At 45.9% G+C, this 20,590-nt stretch overlaps 1 protein-coding gene across 2 annotated transcripts in view; it reads left to right on the top strand.

Annotated features, from left to right (window-relative positions):
- The window catches only part of FSHR (follicle stimulating hormone receptor), a 99,487-nt gene that overhangs the window by 16,015 nt on the left and 62,882 nt on the right, over positions 1–20,590 (top strand). For both annotated transcript variants that reach the window (XM_083733342.1, XM_083733343.1), the window contains exon 2: positions 14,996–15,067. In XM_083733342.1, the coding sequence (XP_083589468.1) occupies positions 14,996–15,067 (72 nt within the window). The remainder of the gene's footprint in view (positions 1–14,995; positions 15,068–20,590) is intronic.

Raw genomic sequence — 20,590 nt, 5'->3', positions numbered from 1 at the left:
TGAAGTTTGCAATGAATTTAACTGAATTGCTTCAGCTCCTGTCAGCAAATCAGGACAAATGCTCATTGTCATACAGGCTCCCCACAAACAAATCACAATGAATGCTCCACCAAGATCAGAGACGATCTAAACTCTGCATGAGCTTTGCACAAGAAAACCAGGATGAATGCTTGGTAAACAGGTCATCTTGCCAGCGTTTGGAGAGGCACATGAAGAATGTGCTTCTCCAAGAAAGAAGGCTGAACGGGGGCTCTGAGATGGGAATGTGAAATGCCTCCAAGGAAACTCTCTTGCAGGTGCTGGAAGAATCCTGTTTTTCCGATGATAACCACCGGCTGCTGCATTCCTTCGCCCTGGAGGACATCAGGCAGCTGGATCTCTCACCAAAGCCCAAGGCTGTTATTCGGCAGGCTGTAGATGGAGGGGGGGAGAGAACACTCAAAACCTTGAACAAAAAGAGTGTAAGCACACTTCTGAAATCCATCTCATCCTAATGAGGTTTTGGAAATCCAGATTACTTGGCCTTGTTCCCAACGGGGAAATGATGCCTTAGCAATTTTCCATTTGCTTGTTTGTTTATGCAATGGGGAGAGAGAAATCTGAACTTTAAGCAAAGCGCTGTGCGTGTTCAGTGTGCCACATATTTGAGAATTCCTTCATCTAATTCATAGATCTCCCCTCTTTTACATATATGTGAGTGGGTGCATACACATCAATAAGACACTGTACTCAGAGTAGATCTGCTGAAATTAGTGATCTTGGCTAAGTTAGGTCCATCAATTTCAGTGGGGCTACTCTCCGTAATACTCTGTTGAATACCACCCTGTGAAATCTTCCAAAAATCACCAAAGAGGACTAAGGTACTTGATAAAGTACTGAATATTCAGCTTCCCTGGATGTCCACAACATCTAGGGAGGAAAACTCTATCCACTTTCTCTATGCCATGTATGATTTTATAAACCTCTGTCATGTTACCTCTCCCTTGCCTTTTCTCTAAACCAGTGTTTCCCAAACTTGGGTCTCCAGCTGTTTTTGGACTACAACTCCCACCATCTCTAGCTAGCAGGACCAGTGGTCAGGGATGGTGGGAATTGTAGTCCAAAAACAGCTGGAGATCCAAGTTTGGGAAACTTTGCCTAAACTAAAAAGTCCCAGACGCTGCAACCTTTCCTAATAGTACTTTAGTCTTCTTTGGTGATCGCTTGTAGCCAAGTAAGATTATCTTCCATAAGCACGGTTTTAACAGTGAGTTTGTAAGTGACTGTGAAGGTCAATTCTGGATCCACACGTCCTTCCACATAGGTTTCTGGGCGAGAGTTGATCATGGTGAGGGCTTGCCAAATGTGCCTTCCTCTTAGCACATTTCTCCCTTTCATCCTGAGTTTGAGCGTCTTCAAAGCCCATGACACTTTTGATGAAGGCTGTTCTCCAATTGGAGCACTCGCAGCCAGTGTTTTTTTAACGTGTGATATTTTACTGTATTTTTGGTTTCTATGGAAGCCACCCAGAGTGGCTGGGGAGGCCCAGCCAGATGGGCGGGGTATAAATTATTATTATTATTATTATTATTATTATTCCCAGTTGTTGGTGTTTATACTACATTTTTTAAGATTTGCCTTGAGAGAGTCTTTAAACCTCTTTTGTTGATCACCAGCATTACGCTTCCCATTTTTAAGTTCAGAATAGAGTAGTTGCTTTGGAAGATGATTATCAGGCATCTGCACAACATGACCAGTCCAACGAAGTTGATGTTGAAGAATCATTGCTTCGACACTGGTGATCTTTGTTTCTTCCAGTACACTGGCATTAGTTCACCTGTCTTCCCAAGTGATGTGTAAAAAATTTCAGAGACACCATTGATGGAATCTTTCAAGATGTTGGAGATGGCATTTATAAGTGGTCCACGTTTCACAAGCATACAGTAAGGTTGGTAGTACAATACCTTTGGTTTCCCTGTGAATGTCCCAGTGTGGGGTGGACTTTATCAAGTACTTTAGTAAGGAAGCAAGTATAGCAATGGGAGGGGAAGTCATGCCAGCTACAGAAAGTTACTCAAAGTCTTCTAAACAGGGGAAAATGGCTACATGTTGGGGATAAAGTTAGCTGCAACTGGACTGCTGCTTGCAAATTGTGTATGGTCCTATCTGTTCTACAGACTTAGACCAGTTTTACTCTAACTGAAGAATTTTGGTGACTGTAGTTTGGCGAGGGTGCTGAGAATTCTGCTTCCTAGCCCCCCTCCACGAACTACAATTCCCAGAGTTCCCAGGGATGAGGGAATGGTTGTTAAAAGTGATTTGTGTCTGCAGCCTTGCCAAGCCCTAAGTAACAGTGGGGTGTGATAAACAAGGTTTTGGGAAACTTAATGACCTTTCAGAAAACAGACTTTTAGAAACCCGCGCTTGTTCTCTTCCCTCCAGAAGGTATCGTTTTGCTCTTGAAATAGCTGGAGATGAAATGACCTTCCCCAGTTATATTTATTGTACCTAGCGTTTGGCGGAGGTAATTCCAGCAACAAAACACATGCTGCTGTCAAGCTGTATAAACTGAAACCAAGCTAAAAGCACTGAATTGCTGCACACAGCCTATAGTCCTGCGGTTCAAAGACTGCAAATTAATTGCATTCAAGGTCCGCCGCAATCTCTAGATACAAAAGTAGGCAGTTCATTCGCTCAAGCAAGCAAGCAAGCAAGCAATGCCAGCGTTTGATGGAGAATCAAAGGGAACATTTTAACGTCTGAGTTGCTCCCTGTGTCGTGGTCACAGCAGGAGCAGACAGCATGGGAGGGCACAACCACTGACCTGACCACCGGTTGGTTGGTCACACCATCAATTCATAGAGTTGGGTGGGACCACAAGGATCCTGTGGTCCAACCCCCTTGCAATGGACGAATCATTTGCCCAATGTGGGGCACAAGCCCAGAACCCTGAGATTAAGAGTCTGAGCTATTCTCCCCTGCTACTTACCAGGAGTGGAAGGTGATGGTGAGGTTGGCATGGTTCAGAAACACAGGCAAGAGCCCTGGATTGGCCCCACTGTTTCATTTGCACCCAGCGGACCTAGTCCCTCCACATCTACCTCCCAGGAATCAACAACAATGCAACTGGCCAGAGGTCAAGTGAGTGGCAGAGTCCCACCATGTTGTCCACTACTGATAGTAATAGTGCCACTGTATTCTGCTCTGGTCAGACCTCACCTGGAGTACTGTGTCCAGTTCTGGGCACCACAGTTCAAGAAGGACACTGACAAACTGGAACATGTCCAGAGGAGGGCAACCAAAATGGTCAAAGGCCTGGAAACAATGCCTTATGAGGAACGGATAAGGGAGCTGGGCATGTTTAGCCTGGAGAAGAGGAGGTTAAGGGGTGATATGATAGCCATGTTCAAATATATAAAAGGATGTCACATAGAGGAGGGAGAAAGGTTGTTTTCTGCTGCTCCAGAGAAGCAGAAACGGAGCAATGGATCCAAACTACAAGAAAGAAGATTCCACCTAAACATTAGGAAGAACTTCCTGACAGTAAGAGCTGTTTGACAGTGGAATTTGCTGCCAAGGAGTGTGGTGGAGTCTCCTTCTTTGGAGGTCTTTAAGCAGAGGCTTGACAACCATATGTCAGGAGTGCTCTGATGGTGTTTCCTGCTTGGCAAGGGGTTGGACTCGATGGCCCTTGTGGTCTCTTCCACCTCTATGATTCTATGATTCACAGTGAACTAACTGGGCTCCATGAGCACACGAGCCGTCTCATACTGAGTCAGACCACTGAGAGTTATGTGGCATAATGGTTAGAGTGTCAAACTAGGGCCCGAGAGACCAGGGTTCAAATCCCCACTCAAGCATGAAGCTGAACGTTTAATCCAACTGCATCTTAAATTCAGATGCAAAAAACCAAAAAAAAACCAACCCTTCCAAAAATTCTCTGCCCTATTTTTACAGGAGGAGATGAGGCCAAGCTCTTAAACAATATTAAAATTGTATTAAACAATAATAAAACAGGATCTGCAGCTGCATTCACTTTTCACATGTAAGGAAGGGGTTTTTTTTGGAGGGGGAAGTATTTCATCAAATATTCTTCAGGGGGGGTTGAAATTATTCAACAGACTGAAGGGAGCTCAAAAAAGATATTAAAAGGGGGAGGTCAGAAAAGTATTTTCTGAGAAATTTCTCCCCAGCCCCTAGTTTTAATTCCACGTGTGTCATTATTTGCTATATCAGAAAAAAAATTCCAGCCTTTTCTGCTCTCATTTCCATCGTGGCTTCCTGACCACCCTTCATGAATCTCTGGCTGGAAGATCTACTACAACTTTTGCATACCTGGCACTGTCCAAATCTTTTAGACCAAGGGAGTTGTAAGTCCAAAACAAATGGAAGGGTCCCAGGTCGGGGGAAGGCTGGTTTCATGGGTCACTTCAGATTTTAAACTCTGATCGTCATGGATTCTTCTTCTTCTTTAATCATATAGCATTTTTTGGAAGGCGAGAAACCAAACTGTGTGCAGAATTACAACATTCTACATTCATTCTTCAGTTTCTTGTTTTATTATTTTATAATCCAGATTTCCGCACTGCTGTAAACATTTTGAGATTCAGCAGAGGGAGGGAGAGGCCGAAAGTGGCAATGGTTTCAAACACTTGCAATACTTTCCTGTGTGTAATGTTTCTCTTGAAGCAGCCCAGATAAGCTACTAGTCCACAGCCCATCTCCTTTTCTGTTATTTATTATTTGGATCGCTTTTCCTCACTTTCAATAATCATTAAGTGTCACTGCTGAGGAAATCAGCTGCTCCTCGCTGAAAAGAAAATAATTTTTATGAATCACAAACAGTACTTTGTGTATTGGGTTGAAGGTTGTTGGGGTGCTTTTTTCTTGCTGTGATTCTGCCGGCCTTGCATTTCTACCAAGGCGGAGTGAGCTGTATTTCGGTTGGTAAGGACATTAGCGTGCCACAGAACATTATGAAGCATATTGCAAAATGGATGGAGAGCAGAGAAACAACTTCTGGAGTTGGAGAGATTTAATTGACTGTCAAAGGTTCAGTGATGCGTTCTTGAAATTCGTTTGTGGGTGGAGGGAAGAAAAACCCCGGTAGAAATAAAGAAGATCTATTGAGCAGAAAACGAAGGCTGTTGTCCCTCTCACCTTTTTTTGATTATCTATACTTCATCCTCAACACTGATAAGGACCCTCATGTATTGTATACAATGTAAGGCTAAACAATGGGCTGCCGGAGAACTCCTTGCGCACCATGAGAAAAACATTTATTAAATACGGAATGGACTCCTGAGAACTCCATCAGAAAGGAGGCTTCCTGTTGCAATTCTGCATGATTCGTTGCTCTGATCTTGCCTCTCATTCTGCCCCATCTCTGCATAAGATGTAATGGTGGCATTCGGTTATTCCCAGTGTAAAGAGACATGGCAATATTCGGGGCAGGAAGATAATGGTCTTGCAATGAGGGGGACATGGGTTGGTCCCTTCATCGTAGACAGGCCATTAGCCAGTGTGATGTGGTGGTTAAGAGCGGTAGTCTCGTAATCTGGGGAACTGGGTTCGCTTCCCCGCTCCTCCACATGCAGCTGCTGGGTGACCTTGGGCCAGTCACACTTCTTTGAAGTCTCTCAGCCCCACTCACCTCACAGAGTGTTTGTTGTGGGGGAGGAAGGGAAAGAAGAATGTTAACTGCTTTGAGACTCCTTAAAGGGAGTGAAAGGCGGGATATCAAATCCAAACAACAACTCTTCTTCTTCTTCTTCTTCTTCTTCTTCTTCTTCTTCTTCTTCTTCTTCTGTCAACCCTGGGACTCTGCAGGAGTAGCAGACCTTTTGGAAGGTCTGAACCTGCAGTAAGAACTGTTCGGCAGTGGAACAGACTCCCACAAGACATGCTGGGCTCTCCATCCTTGGAGGATTTTAGGCAGAGGTTGGACGGCCATCTGCCATGGATGCTTTAGCTGAGATTCCTGCATTGCAGGGGGTTGGACTAGATGACCCTTGGGTCCCTTCCATCTCTAAGATTTTGTCATTCTATGAAACCTTAACTTCCGCAATAAACGTTTCATTTTCTTAAAGGAAATTTTTAAAAAACAAACTGCAATGCACGAGTTAAATTTAGATCGGTGGTGCTTGAAAAAAGATTCTCTCTGCCTTTATTTTAACTGCCTGCATCTGTGGCCTTGAACACAGAATAACTCAAGTGGAGTGGTTCTGTGCAGCAAGTGATAAAAGAGACAGTGAATTCTTTGTCCTGACTTTTTTCCCTGAGTATCGGTGTTGAGACTGGGAGCACTATGTTTTGGAGACTAACCCATGCTGCTGAAGGGCGTGTTGCGAAGTGTTTTGTGTTGTTGCAGATTTTTCCAGAAGTGCCCATGCATCTGCCTTTATTTCTGTGTCTGCCCTGCGCCTCATGCTCAGATTAACTAATTGGCAAAAATGCCCATCATTGTCACAGGCAGGAGATTTGTGGGAGGAGATCCTGTATATTTCGGCGACTATTTCTATGCCTCTCTGACTGCCCCACCCACAGAGATGACTTGCACCAGCTTTACCGCAGCCTCCACCCATATCGGGAGGGGAAGGTAGATCTTTGCATTCGCTGCAAGAATCCTCGAGTCAATCGCTTTACTTTTTCTCCGTGGAATGAAACAGAAATTATTCTCTTATTGGAGAGAAAGCAAAGAGGGTGCAGTTTCTTTGAGGATCTGCTGGGGAAAGCCCTACACCCAAATTATGCATGGTGTGGGGGAACGAGGACTGAGAAAAAGAATTCCCCTCTCTCATTATGCTAGAACAGGGGTTGACAACGTTTATCTTGCCTGGGCTGATTCACTCCAGGAGAGGTGAATCCATGGGCCAGATTGCACCTGCGATTTCCAGTGTCTGTGTCTGCGCAGAGACAATTTCCAGCTTCTGTGTCTGCACAGACATGATTTCCAGCACCACCGAAGCAAGTACCTGCGCCGTGGTGTGCCGGTTTAGTACAGCGCGCAGGGACTCGCCGAGTAGGTGGCTTGGTTTGGGGGCAGCTTGTGGGCCAGTTAAATGACCCCCATGGGGCGCTTGTGGCCCATGGGCCTTAGGTTGCCTACCCCTGTGCTAGAACTTCATTACACAGCACACAAACTATGGGACTCACTGTCACAAGAGGTAGTGATGGGCCCCCAGCTTGGATGGCTTTAAATGAGGATTGGACAAATTCATGATTAAGGCTAAAGTGGGTGAAAAAGTGGGTTGAGTAAGTTGTATTGCAAGGCCTGTGGTTGGATGAGAGATGGTGATGTACTGGGGTGGCAGAAGGCAATTGAGCAGAGGATGAGCAGCTAAAATGACACATATTTTACTTAAATAATGTGTGTCCTAAAGCCCCTCCCGAACTACGGAGGGGGGGGAGTTGCGGGCACACGCCCCCTTCCACAGTCTCGCGGGGCTGCCGGCAGCCCCGTGGGACCCGGTCATCTCATAAATATGCATATTTGGCATCGGCAGCCAATGGGCTGGCGCTGGGGGTGGGGTTAACTCGGGCACTTAAGGTCAGGGCAGCCCGGGACTCGCCCCTTTTCCTCCTTCAGCAGCCGCTTGGAGGGTAGTTCGTTAAAGGACTCCGGGGGGCGTCGCCTCGTCCGAAACCTACGGAGGCCAGGGCCTAAAGCGCGCCCCCGAGCGGTGACCCCTGGGGGAGCGCCTACGGATGTGCATCTGGGGGGGCTTCCCCTGTTGGTGCTTAACCCTCCCCGGTTAGACCGGATAGTCTGTTAGGGGCCAATGCCTAGGGCCAATACCGCTCTTACCTGTAATCAATAAAGTTGTGGCCATTTTCGCCCATCAACCTAAATTCTGTGTCCGGTGTCTTTATTTCATCTGTGCGAGGGGGCGGGGATTGCCACGCAATTGAAATGCTCTTGCAGACTCTTTGAATTCTGTCCTGTAATGCATTGCTGAATCAAGTCTGACTGATTAGCAATTCAGCGCGAGCATCTGTACTTGATAACCCTCCAAGGGGTATTTGCCCCATAGTGTATGTTGAAAAGGTAAAGGTAAAGGACCCCTGGATGGTTAGTTTCAGTCAAAGGCGACTATGGGGTTGCAGCGCTCATCTTGCTTTCAGGCCAAGAGAGTCAGCATTTGTCCACAGACAGCTTTCCGGGTCATGTGGCCAGCATGACTAAACTGCTTCTGGCGCAATGGGACACCGAGACAGAAACCAGAGTGCACGGAAACGCCATTTACCTTCCCGCCACAGCAGTACCTATTTATCTACTTGCACTGGCCTGCTTTTGAACTGCTGGGTTGGTAGAAGTTGGCACAAAGCAATGGGAGTTCACTCCATCGTGGGGATTCGAACTGCTTACCTTCCAATTGGCGAGCCCAAGAGGCTCGGTGGTTTAGACCACAGCACCATCTGCATCCCTTGTATGTTGAAAGTAGCCTGCTGTGTGAAGGTTAACAAATATATTCATTGCTCTGCTCACTGTTGCCTCTGGCCCTGCTCGCCACTGGCATGTGGCCCTGAAACGTTTGCCCTGAATGGACTGTGGCCCTCAGAATGGGGAAAAAAGGTTTATTTGCTCCTGATTTTATAACACAATCTGTAGTATAAGCTGAGGTTTGAGGGAGAGTTGGATGTGATGAGCCAATCCTTGTCTGGCATCCTTGTTTCCTTGCCTGTTTTGTCTCCACTGCCATTGTAAGAGACAGGGAAGCATCTCCAAGATGGTACGAGTCGCGCAACTAATCACATTGCAAACAGGCTTCTTTTAGGAAATTAAACTCCTCAGCAAATATCTGCTCCTGACAAAACACACATTGCTTCAGAGGCTTAGGAAAAGATAACATCACACTATTACTTCCAAGATGAAAGCAAAAATGTTCTTCAGAACCCTTTCACAGTTATCGCTTTGGAACGGAGACCGGTGACATAGGATTACAGTTACTGTATCTTGCTGGAGTTTAATTTTTGTATTTTTTAAGAAGAAGGGGGAAAAAAACCCTGCTTTAGTGTGGTGCTTTACATAAATTATAATGTTTAAAAGAGATGATAAATATCAGGATAAATATCATGACTTGGCGTTTTGGGCAAGCTAAAGGGAATAATTTGACAACGCGTGTTCTTTCTGATTAACTGCATGTAGCTTTCAAATGGCTGAGATAAATGGGTTTGGAGGAGGGCTTTGCAACAACCTAAACAAAAATGTGGCATTATGAGCCATGGATCAGACGTTGCTTGCTAGAACAGCTAATGGCCCAATTTCCTGGATTCTGCAATTACAGAGCAGAATCTCAGTCTCAGGGGAGGTGCATGCAAAACACCTGCAGGGTGGGTGTGTTGGTATGTTGCGTTCATGAGAGAAAAGACTGAGAGAGTGGATCTGCTCATCTGCCACTGGGGAAGAAGCACAGGAATTGGGGCGAATCAAAACACAGCTATTCTTTGAAATTCCCACTTCTCTGGATTTTGCAATGCAAGTAATGTGTACCAAAATGGCACACAGCAGGGGGAAGGGTGCATAAGAATGCATCGATTTGTGAAAATATCATGTGAAATGCCTTGCGTTAGGGGAAACCGCTTGCAAAAAATGTGCATATTGGGGAAAAATGTGCACTAAAATGGAGATGAATATTCTGTCGTCTTTCATGATCTGAACCATGAAAATTTCAAGGCTTGCTTGTATTAATTCCCCGAGGCAGAAATGTGTACAGATCGCCTAATCCAGAAATATGCATTATCAACTAAAAATCTGACATGTGGCCCCTTTCAGAGAAGCAGCTACAGTGGTACCTCAGATTAAGTACTTAATTTGTTCCGGAGGTCCATTCTTAACCTGAAACTGTTCTTAACCTGAAGCACCACTTTAGCTAATGGGGCCTCCAGCTGCTGCCGTGCCACCGGAGCACGATTTCTGTTCTCATCCTGAAGCAAAGTTCTTAACCTGAAGCACTATTTCTGGGTTAGCGGAGTCTGTAACCTGAAGCGTATGTTACCTGAAGCGTATGTAACCTGAGGTACCACTGTATTCAGAAGGCCAGCTCCTGGAGAGCAAACTCAGAGGTGTGGTCTAGTTGGGAAAGTTACTGGTAGTCTTTGCAAGTTCCCAGGCCTCAACAGCAATGAAGTTTTGTTCCACCCATAACTCAGCTTGTAGCGAATTTCTATGTAAAGAGCAGAGGGAAACTCACCAAGGTAAGCCACTGGGGAGATCTGCCTGGGATCTGTCAGTCCTGTAATAATGTAAGCAAGTCCCATACACGGGGATGCGCAGAACTGCACCGAGAAAGACATCGGAAATGTGTGTGTTTGCTAGGACTGGGGTGATGGTGTGTTTCAGTCTTCAAATCAGTAAGTTGGATTTTGGTCAGAGAAAATGGTTCAAAACAAGATCTCTATTTTCATGTAATGGCCTAGATTAGAGTTCCTGGAACAACAGGAGAGCCTACTTCACCAAGAGGAAGGAAAGCTGCAGAATGCCGTGATAAATATTTATTACCAGTTGATGGACCGGCATGCATTTTGAGCAATGCACTTTTTATTTTATTTTTTAAAAAAGGATAATAAATAAAAGATAGAGCATCTCCTTACAGCTGTTGCCGTAACTCCCCAAGATGCTGAAAGTTACCTGTAACAAGCAGCGCTCTCTCCCTCTCTCTCTTTCACAGTATATCGGAGTTGCACAAGAAAATGAAAGGATTAACCATAATCTTAATGTGTCAAGCAGAGATTCAGCAGCAAGAAATGCAGGTTGCCGGCCAGGAAGTGCAAAGTGTTAGTGAGGAAGGTGCAATTTGCACTGGAGAAACAGCTGGTTGGAGGGATTGCTTAACCCTTCTCTTGCTCACAGCTTTTTCTTTCTCCAGCCCTCTTCTCCAGCTGCTTTTCTCATCTTGACTGGGGTTCCAGACCTGTTTGCCTTGTCATGGAGGGAGTGGCGGGGGGGTTGAAGGAAGCGGTGCAAGAGGAAGCAGCAGGTAAAGGAGGGGCAGCAGATTAAACACACCCACCCTTCTTGCAAATATTCATATTGTGCAGCATGAAGTGACTGGATGCATAAGAACTCTTTGAATAATATTTTTATGGGTCTGAGCAATGTTGATTTCTGAAAGGAGTCGGTTCTTACGCATCCAGCCACTTCATGCTGCTCCTTTCGGAAATCAACATTGCTCAGACCCATTAAAAATATTAGTCAAAGTTTACTCTTCAGAAACGTGACAAAACACATCAAATGATACATCCACAACATCTTAGAGACCAACACGGCTACCTACCTGTAACTAGATCCATAACATCTATGCAATGTATTGTGCTGTTTGTCCAGCACAGGCTCAGCATCTTAAAAATAAAAGATAACTCCAAAAATCAAAATGATGTCTCTCTCCCCCTTCCCAGAATGAGGGAACCAGTCACGGGGGGTGCCAGGTTGTGCCCCCTCATGCCCTTTTGAAAATCTGTGCCAGGGCCATGGCTACCCTGTCCTTTCTCACACTACGCCCCTGGGTAGTTGCGTGGATTGGTATATGTGTGTGTGTGTATATATTTAACATAGAAGTATATGCACTGATCTGATATACATTCCCCCGATCTGACATTTATAGGATATATGACATGCTAGTGCCAGCTGCAGCCATCAGAGATCATTCTCCAGGCTACCATGAGGCCGATTATAGAGAATGTGGCTCAGAGAGTGCAGGCATGAACTGTAATGCAGCAATGTTATGCCATTGCTCGCATCACCAACTCCAAGATCCAGGTCTCCAGCCCACGCAGATTTAATTTGGTAAGGGCTGGAGAAGAAAGAGAAAAGGGTGATTTTGGAACAACGTTGGAAGGACAGGTTGATTCAAAATTGTTATTACGAAAGAAATCTGTGCTCCGAGGAGATAAAAAGTGGAGATTCATCTCTCAGGCAAGGCTGCTGAGGCAAAAAAAAGACAAGAAAAAACCCTCCAGTAATTCAAGAAACAATTAGCTGTCACTTCTCAGGGGTAGCAGACTGTGAAAAGTAGTTAGATGGTGATATAATCTTTGTATTATGACTGGCTTTGGAAGAAAATTCTCATGGCGAGGGAGGTGAATCTAGAGTCAATCCTGCGTGAGGCCATTTTTTATCATGCGGCCATATTTAGTTGGCAGAATCAGCCTACTCAGGCTTCAGCTCAGGTGATGGATAGAGATTTGGGGAGAAATCCAGTCCTGTTGGTCTTTTTGTGTGAACACACCTGTCCTGGCCCTCACTATGCCTGAAGTACTCAACCTCAAAATTTAATGCACAAATCAGATTGGTACCTAGGTAAGGCACAGCAGGTATGTAAGAGGTTAAGTGCAAACTAAGGCATTGATCCCACAAACTAAGGCATTGATCCCACAAGTACAATGGTCCCTGCCTTTTCCTATTGAAGCACAGAGTGGGAACAGCAGTTGTTGTTGTTGTTGTTGTTATCATCATCATCATCATTATTTATACCCCACCCATCTGGCTGGGTTTCCCCAGCCACTCTGGGTGGCTTCCAACAAAATATTAAAATACAATAGTCCTTCAGATACTAAAAGCTTCCCTAAACAGGGCTGCCTTCAGATGTCTCCTAAAAGTCTGGCAGTTATTTTTTCCTTGGACATCTGGTGGGAGGGTGTTCCACAGGGTGGGTGCCACTACTGAGAAGGCCCTCTGCCTGGTTCCCTGTAACCTCACTTCTCGCAGTGGGGGTTCCGCCAGAAGGCCCTCAGCGCTGGACCTCAGCATCTGGGCAGAACGATGGGGGCAGAAACACTCCTTCAGGTATACTGGACTGAAGCTGTTTAGGGCTTTAAAGGTCAGCACCAACACTTTGAATTGTGCTCGGAAACGTACTGGGAGCCAATGCAGGTCTCTCAGGACTGGTGTTATAAGGTCTTGGCAGCCGCTCCCAGTCACTAGTCTAGCTGCCGCATTCTGGATTAGTTGTAGTTTCCGGGTCACATTCAAAGGTAGCCCCATATAGAGCGTGTTGCAGTAGTCCAAGTGGGAGATAACTAGAGCATGCACCCCTCTGGCGAGACAGTCTGTGGGCAGGTAGGGTCTCAGCCTGCATACCAGATGGAGCTGGTAGACGGCTGCCCTGGACACAGTTAGTGGCAGCGTCTCAGGATTAGGCAAGCGAAAGGACACTTCTTTGAGTAGGTTGGGCTTGTGATGTCTGTTTGCACCAACGCTAACATCTCCATGTCCATGTCCTTCCATGTGGGGTTAGAGCAAGGTCAGTGTCCGGTTTGCCTCCTGAAGACGCTGTTCATTGCTAGGAGGAGATGCTGGAGGTTTCTCCACAGCAACAGGTGTCTGATCAGGGTGTCCGGTGCCATAGGGGCATAACACTCCCCTGTCAACCTGCTTAGTCCCTCTCCTGGACCCAGATCTCCATTCTTTCACTTCTGACCTACTCCCCAGGCTCAGACCCTTATTGGGGTCCTGGCTTCACTTCTCCCATCCCACAAAAACACTCTCTGGTGTCATCTACATCCAGCTCCTTGAACTCTACCAGGATCCAACCGTCCCTTCCATGGCTTCTCCATGAGACTCAGGGCTCTTCCTCAAAAAATATGGGAACTGAAACACAGCTGTCCTAAAAAGCTGCCTTCTGGCAAATCACACCATTGGCCCATCTAGCTCAGCAAGGTCTGCACTGACTGGCAGCAGCTCTCCAAGAAGAAGAAGAGGAAGAGTTTGGATTTGATATCCCGCTTTATCATTACCCGAAGGAGTCTCAAAGCGGCTAAGATTCTCCTTTCCCTTCCTCCCCCACAACAAACACTTTGTGAGGTGAGTGAGGCTGAGAAACTTCAGAGAAGTGTGACTGGCCCAAGGTCACCCAGCAGCTGCATGTGGAGGAGTGGAGACACGAACCTGGTTCACCAGATTACGAGTCTACCGCTCTTAACCACTACACCATGCTGGCTCTCCAAGGTTTCAGACAAGGGACCTGTCCTGTGTGCTGGGGACAGGGATGGGGGAATCCATCCATTTCACTTTCTCATTTTTCCAATCTTCAGCTGTCCATCAGTCCTTATGCATTGGTCTGGAAAGTGGGAGCAGAGAATTAAGTCCTCATGAAAACCCATCAGCATCTTAATGTGACTTTCTCCTGATATACAGATTTTTGTATACAGATTTGCCTTTTCGCAAAGCAGTCTTCCCTAATATAATCCATATGGTGTTATTTCCCCCAGTATATAGGCACATCTATGCATACTTTAAATTGTATGAAGTTTCGTACACACTGGTCGACTGGAGAAGTGCTGTGCAATTTATTTTTTTTAATGTGAATTTTGATTGGTGGCTGTGTTTCATTCCACATACAGTCATACCTCTTGTTACGTTTGCTTCAGGTTAAATCTTTTCAGGTTGCGTCCCATGGCAACACGGAAGGCAACCCAGAAAGGATTACTTCCAGGTTTCGCCACTCGCACATGCGCAGATGCTCAAAAGAACGTCACGCGCATGGGCAGAAGCGGCGCATCCCGATCCGCGCCTTCTGCTCATGTTGTGAACGGGGCTCCGGAATGGATCACGTTCGCAACCAGAGGTACCACTGTACTGTGTATTATTTTGGTTGTGTGGATTAGGTAAAGTCACCTTCAAATGCAAATTGAAGAGAATTTGTCTCCCATTCCTGTCCTTCCCTTGTGCTCTTCCAGCATTACATCAGCTACATTACTCTGGGATCATGTTTCGCCAACCATATATTCTGTTAGGGGTGTGTGAGAGAAAAACAGAATAAAATAAGTGAATCACAGGCAGAATATATATATATTTCAACAAGTCAACTATTAGAATAAAAGCTCATGCTGAAGTAATTTTGGGGGGAAAGGGGGGGGATGTGAAAGTTGGCATCGAAATGTGTTCCTATGAAGTTTAACATTGTCTAGACATGGAATTTTAATTCTCTTTGTCCAAAACGTGAGCTGTACCAATTACTTATCAAGCTATGCTTAATACATAAATATGTTTTGTTTTGTTTTCCCCTTGTGTTTTCAGGGTATTTTTCCTCACCAAAATAAGAATCATACCCAAAGGAGCTTTCTTGGGACTCGATGAAGTTGAAAAAATGTATGTACCTCCATATTCACTCATTACATTTGTAGAATGATTTAGAGGGCTATTTTTTGTTTGGGGTTGTTTTCCCCCTCTCTTCCCTAGACCTGCACTGTGCTTTAGTTAAGCTATCAGCTCTCCGCTCACATAGGAGCCTCCTCTTCATTCACTTAAGGACTGGGGGGGGGGGGGAGCTGAAGGAGAGTTCGCAAACCCAATCTTCCAAAGCGGCGTTGCCACAATTACATCTGCACATCCTTATGAAATAGGTTTTTCAATAGGGAGTTGATTGGTGGGCACTTAAGAAACAAACGGAATAAGAGATCACAAGAGAAGAGCGGAATCTGTAAGGCGACTTAAGGGCTGCTTCTCTTCATGTGGGTGGCACTACGGTCTAAACCACTGAACCTCTTGGACTTGCCAATCAGAAGGTCAGCAGTTCGAATCCCCACGAGGGAGTGAGCTCCCGTTGTTCTGTCCCAGCTCCTGCCAACCTAGCAGTTCTGGGGCACCCAAAGTAGCTGCACTGGGAGGTTTTAAATAGAGACTCACTGATCCAACTGTCCATTGTGAAGGGTCCTGGGCAGGCGGTGTTAGGATATTTCCGTTCCACCTTAAAAAGGGGGCAGGCTGTTGTGTGTCACAAGCCTGCACACTTCCCGCTCACAGGGAGTTTCTGTTTTTTTGTTTGTTTTTTTTAAATATTTTTATTAAGGATTTTCTTGTTTTACAGAAGTGTAGTGCCTCGTATTTTTTTTTCTTCTTCTTCTTCCATGTAACGTTTTTACAAATCCGTTTCATTTGTTGAGGCATTAGGGGGAGAAGAAAACAGAAAGAAAAAAGAAAGGGGGGGTGGGGAGAGGGAGGATGGATGGGGAAATAGCCATGATCAAAATGATCACACTCCCAAAACTAACCTACCTATTCCAAACCCTCCCAATCTGGATCCCCTCAACCCAACTTCGCAGTTGGCAGAGAAAACTACACTCTTTCATCTTCTCACATAAAAAACCAAGAATAAGCCCCAAATACCTGCACCTCCCCACCTCAGAAGGAGGATGGGGAATCCCCAACATAGAAGCATATTACAATGCCAACCAAATACGCCATATAATCCCATATATACTAGAAGATGAGACAAAACAATGGGTACACCTAGAGAGGGACACAATTGAAAACACCTGCACCACAACATACCCACTCCTCCCAAACAAACTAAAGAAAATTCCCACAACACTTAACAGGTACACACAGACCATGCTCAAAGCATGGAAAACACAAATAGGCAAACTATCCCCAACCCCATCCCCACTAATCCCCCTGGCGTACCACCCATTATTCTACCATGCAGCACAAAACCTCCAGACAAAAACCTGGCGAACCAAAGGCTTATATCGCCTAATAGACTTTTATAAAAATAACAAACCCTTGTCAACACAAGAAATACAAGACAAACTAGAAGACACCCAAATGACCTGGTTAACACAACACCAACTACATGCCTTCTTAAACAACCCAACAGTAAAATCAGCAGCAACTAGGCCCCTGACAACCTTCGAAAACCTCCTCCTAACAACAAAGGGAAACGGTAAAGGGACGGTATCCGCAATATACAAAATACTACTCCAAAATCCCGCAAATCCCCTAGACACAATCAAAAAACAATGGGAGAATGACATAGGCTATGAGATTAACCCCACTCAATGGACCAGAATGTGGTCTAAACCCCCCTTTAAATCCATATCAACAAAAAGAAAAGAACTCACACTGAAACTCACCTACAGGTGGTACCTAACACCAGGGAGTTTCTGTTTTGTATATAGCTTTCGTTTTCACTCTGTTGCCTCGACATGAAGGCAGGCAGTCATGTTTTTCCTTGGTTCTGACCAACGCTGAATAAATCTGTAAAATATGGTCTCCTGGGTGAATCTTTCATTGTGGAGTCTGCTGCAAGGGTGTGCACGAGTCCTGGAATGTAGACAACTATTTCTGAGGCTCGTGTCGCTAATTGACTAATGCTGTTTCCACGGGAGACCGGGAGATGACGTGGAGGCATGATGGCCTTTGTCTCCCTGGCAGTATCCCAAAAGGCAGTGCATAGATTGACAGCTGTCTTAAGCATCTGCTGACGCTGAACCTGCACTCCTTCATTCATTCAGGGGTGGGGTGCCCCATTTTGTCCCCCTCATTGCCGCCCCACTGCTGGCACCGTGCCTCTCTCACCTACCTTGCATGGCGGTTACTTAGAACTAGTTACTGAGAACTTCAGGAGGTTGAGTGGTCTTGCACCCAGGTTTCTTATAGGCATCTGGTGGCTCTTGTGAGAACAGGATGCTAGACTAGATGGGCCACTGGCCTGATCTAGAAGGCCTCATTCTGTGTCCTTGGCAAAGACTGGTACTAGTTCAGTTGTGGACGTTGGGCCATGAGGGTGAACTTGGCTCTGCCCCACCAGCCTGACTTCTTATTTACAACGAGTCTAGGGGAGAGCACTGGCCTGTCAGCATCTTGCTAAGTCTCCGTGTTTGCCTTTGTAGGAAGCCCTCACAGAGGAGGTTGGGGACAAAACTAGGATCAGTTGACTTTACCCGTCACTGGCAATTGGCTGTAATAATACTAATACTAATAATTTATTATTTACACCCCACCCATTGGCCTGGGTTTCCCCAGCCACTCTGGGCTGCTCCCAACAGAATATTAAAAACACAACAAAACATCAAACATTAAAAACTTCCCTAAACAGGGCTGCCTTCAGATGTCTTCTAAAAGTCAGATAGTTGTTTCTTTTCTTGACATCTGATGAGAGGGTGTTCCACAAGGCAAGCGACACCACCGAGAAGGCCCTCTGCCTGATTCCCTGTAACCTCACTTCTCACAGTGAGGCAACCACCAGAAGGCCCTCAGCGTTGGACCTCAGTGTCCGGGCAGAACGATGGGGGTGGAGACGCTCCTCCAGGTATACTGGGCCAAGGCTGTTTAGGGCTTTAAAGTCAGCACCAACACTTTGAATTTTGCTTGGAAACATACTGGGAGCCAATGTAGGTCTTTCAGGACCAGTGTTATAGGGTCTTGGCGGCTGCTCCCAGTCACCAGTCTAGCTGCCGCATTGTGTATTGTAGTTTCCGAGTCACATTCAAAGGTAGCAGCACGTAGAGCGCATTGCAGTAGTCCAAGCGGGAGATAACCAGAGCATGCACCACTCTGGCGGGACAGTCTGCGGGCAGATAGGGTCTCAGCCTGCGTACCAGCTGGAGCTGGTAGACAGCTGCCCTGGACACAGAATTGACCTGCGCCTCCATGGACAGTTGTGAGTCCAAAATGTAGCTCAGTAATAGAGTACCTGCATTGCATGCAGAACATCTCCAGCATCTCCAGGTAAGACTAAGAGAGGACAGAGTCTGAAATCCTGGAGAGACACTGCCAGTTAGTGTAGATAGCACTGAACTAGGTGGACCAAAGGCCGCTTAGTATGTTCCTGCCATTAGTCTCCACCCTTCCACCCTGCAAGTCATCCTTGTGGGCCAATACTGGCTTGTTCATTTTTGCTGCCTCCCAGCAGGGCGCATGGAAGCATGAAGATGACTGCTGAGCCCACCTGTAAACTATTTCTATTGTTGTTCGTTACCTGCAGAAACCATATGTCTGCCTTGTATAAAGTGCGGAAAGGGGGATGTTGACGAGGAAGGAAGCTTGTGACAAAACTGACAAACACTGTTAGCGAAAGAGCAGCCGGGAGGTAAGGGGGAGAAGAAACACAATGCTAAGCAGGGGAAGTGGCTTTCATTTGAAAATATAGCAATGTGCTGTGGAAACTCTGTGGGGAAACAGTTTAAAGTGTGGCAGCAATGAAAATAGGGGGTTGATGAATATGCAAACGAGACCAATCAGCATCGGCAGCGTCTGCAGATGAGAAGCAGCAATGAAATGTGAAATGGCTCACAAATCAAAAATATAACCCATAAAACATTCATTGGAAATATTCATGATAATGCAGGGGCACAAACTATATAATCAAGTGATATATTTGCATATAAAAAAGGAGACCCCCTTGTATGCGATTCTTCCACCTGCCTCCCCCCGCCCCGCAATATCATACACACACACAAAAACCAAGATTAAAGTCAACGGTAGGCTATTTAAAGGAAATGGCTATTAGAAATGTGATGCCTCCATGTGGTAAAATGTATTTTTCCTAGAGTATACAAATTAGATACTTCAATACACATGCGGCGCGCTGTGTTAGCACGAAGCTAGCGGGGAAGGAAATTCCCACAATGGATATATTCGCTGCAGAAGTTTAGTGAATTAAAAATTTCATGTCTGTGAGAAGGGAATGGATGACTTCAAACAGGCTCTCGAGGACCCATCTGCAGGGCCTATTGACTGAAGAGAGAGCTTAATGGAAAAACGTCATTGTGCTGAATTTTGTAGGGGGAGAGAAAAACAACTTTTCCACAGAGGGGAAAGCTTTTGCATTGGTAAAAGATTCGAGCCTATCATCCCACAGGGTGTGGATCTGCATAAATGTAACGAGATCTGCACCGGGGTGTTCAGATACGGTTAAAGCTTGTGAATAACTAAGCCTCTGCACATTGGTATGCGAGGTGCAGATCGGAGACGCTTTCAGACTGTCGCTCTGTAGCAGGTGGAATTCAGTCACATACCAGATAATTCAGGTGGTGCAATTAAAGTGGATTTGGCACTCTCGTGCAGTCAAGATGCTCCCCTTTCTCCCTCCCCTAGGGAAAAAAAGAACCGGGCTTTTTGCAGTAGGGAAAATGATGGAGAAATGTGAGCTATCTGTTCTAAATTTAGGTTGAAGGAAAATTGCCACGTCTCGGGGCTTGACCTGAAGTTCCAGGCATTTAGACCCTTTCTCAGTATCTCCAGGGAAGGGGGTGAAACATGAATGGGGAACCGGTTGGTTGCCTTCCATATGTTGCTGGAGTCCAGTTTCTAACATTCCTGGACCTTCACCATGCTGCCTGAGATTGATGGGATTTGGGGGTCTAAGAACAGTTTCCCCAGACCAGGGTAAAGGGGCCAAAACCAAGGGGTTGGACTCATTTCTGCTCTTCTTGATCAGAGATTTTGCCCTAGGCTCTGTTTCCATCAGGCACCAGAGGTGCTAGACACAGTGAGGCTTTTCTTCTAGCTAGATGCCCAGACCTTGAACCTAGGATCTCCTTGAGGGAGAGCACGCATCCAGCAAACCTGAGAAATCTGTCACTTTTGCAGAGCCTTCAGGCCCTTATATTTGAGCTGCAAAATTAGTGGCTTCCATAACAGTTGACTAGGCTCCTAGGTGCCATTTCTATTTGGTTATCTTTCACCACCCCGCTATAGAAGGATGTTGCTTCTAATTCCTAGTTGCTCCAAGCCAGTCTCTTGGAGGCAGAAGGATGATTTCATTGCAGGTGCACAGCTATGTGCTTGGTTAAGGGATGGGGAATCCATGGTTCTCCAGCAGTTCCTTGGGCTATCAGCTCCCTTCAGCATCAGGCACAATTGCCAATGGTTAGGGATGAGAGGGTTTGT

Source organism: Podarcis gaigeae (genome assembly GCF_964106915.1).
Source record: "Podarcis gaigeae genome assembly, chromosome: 3".
In the NCBI taxonomy this organism is placed as follows: Eukaryota; Metazoa; Chordata; class Lepidosauria; order Squamata; family Lacertidae; genus Podarcis; species Podarcis gaigeae.
Note: the sequence above shows the minus strand (reverse complement) of the source record. Positions and strands in the feature narration are given on the sequence as shown.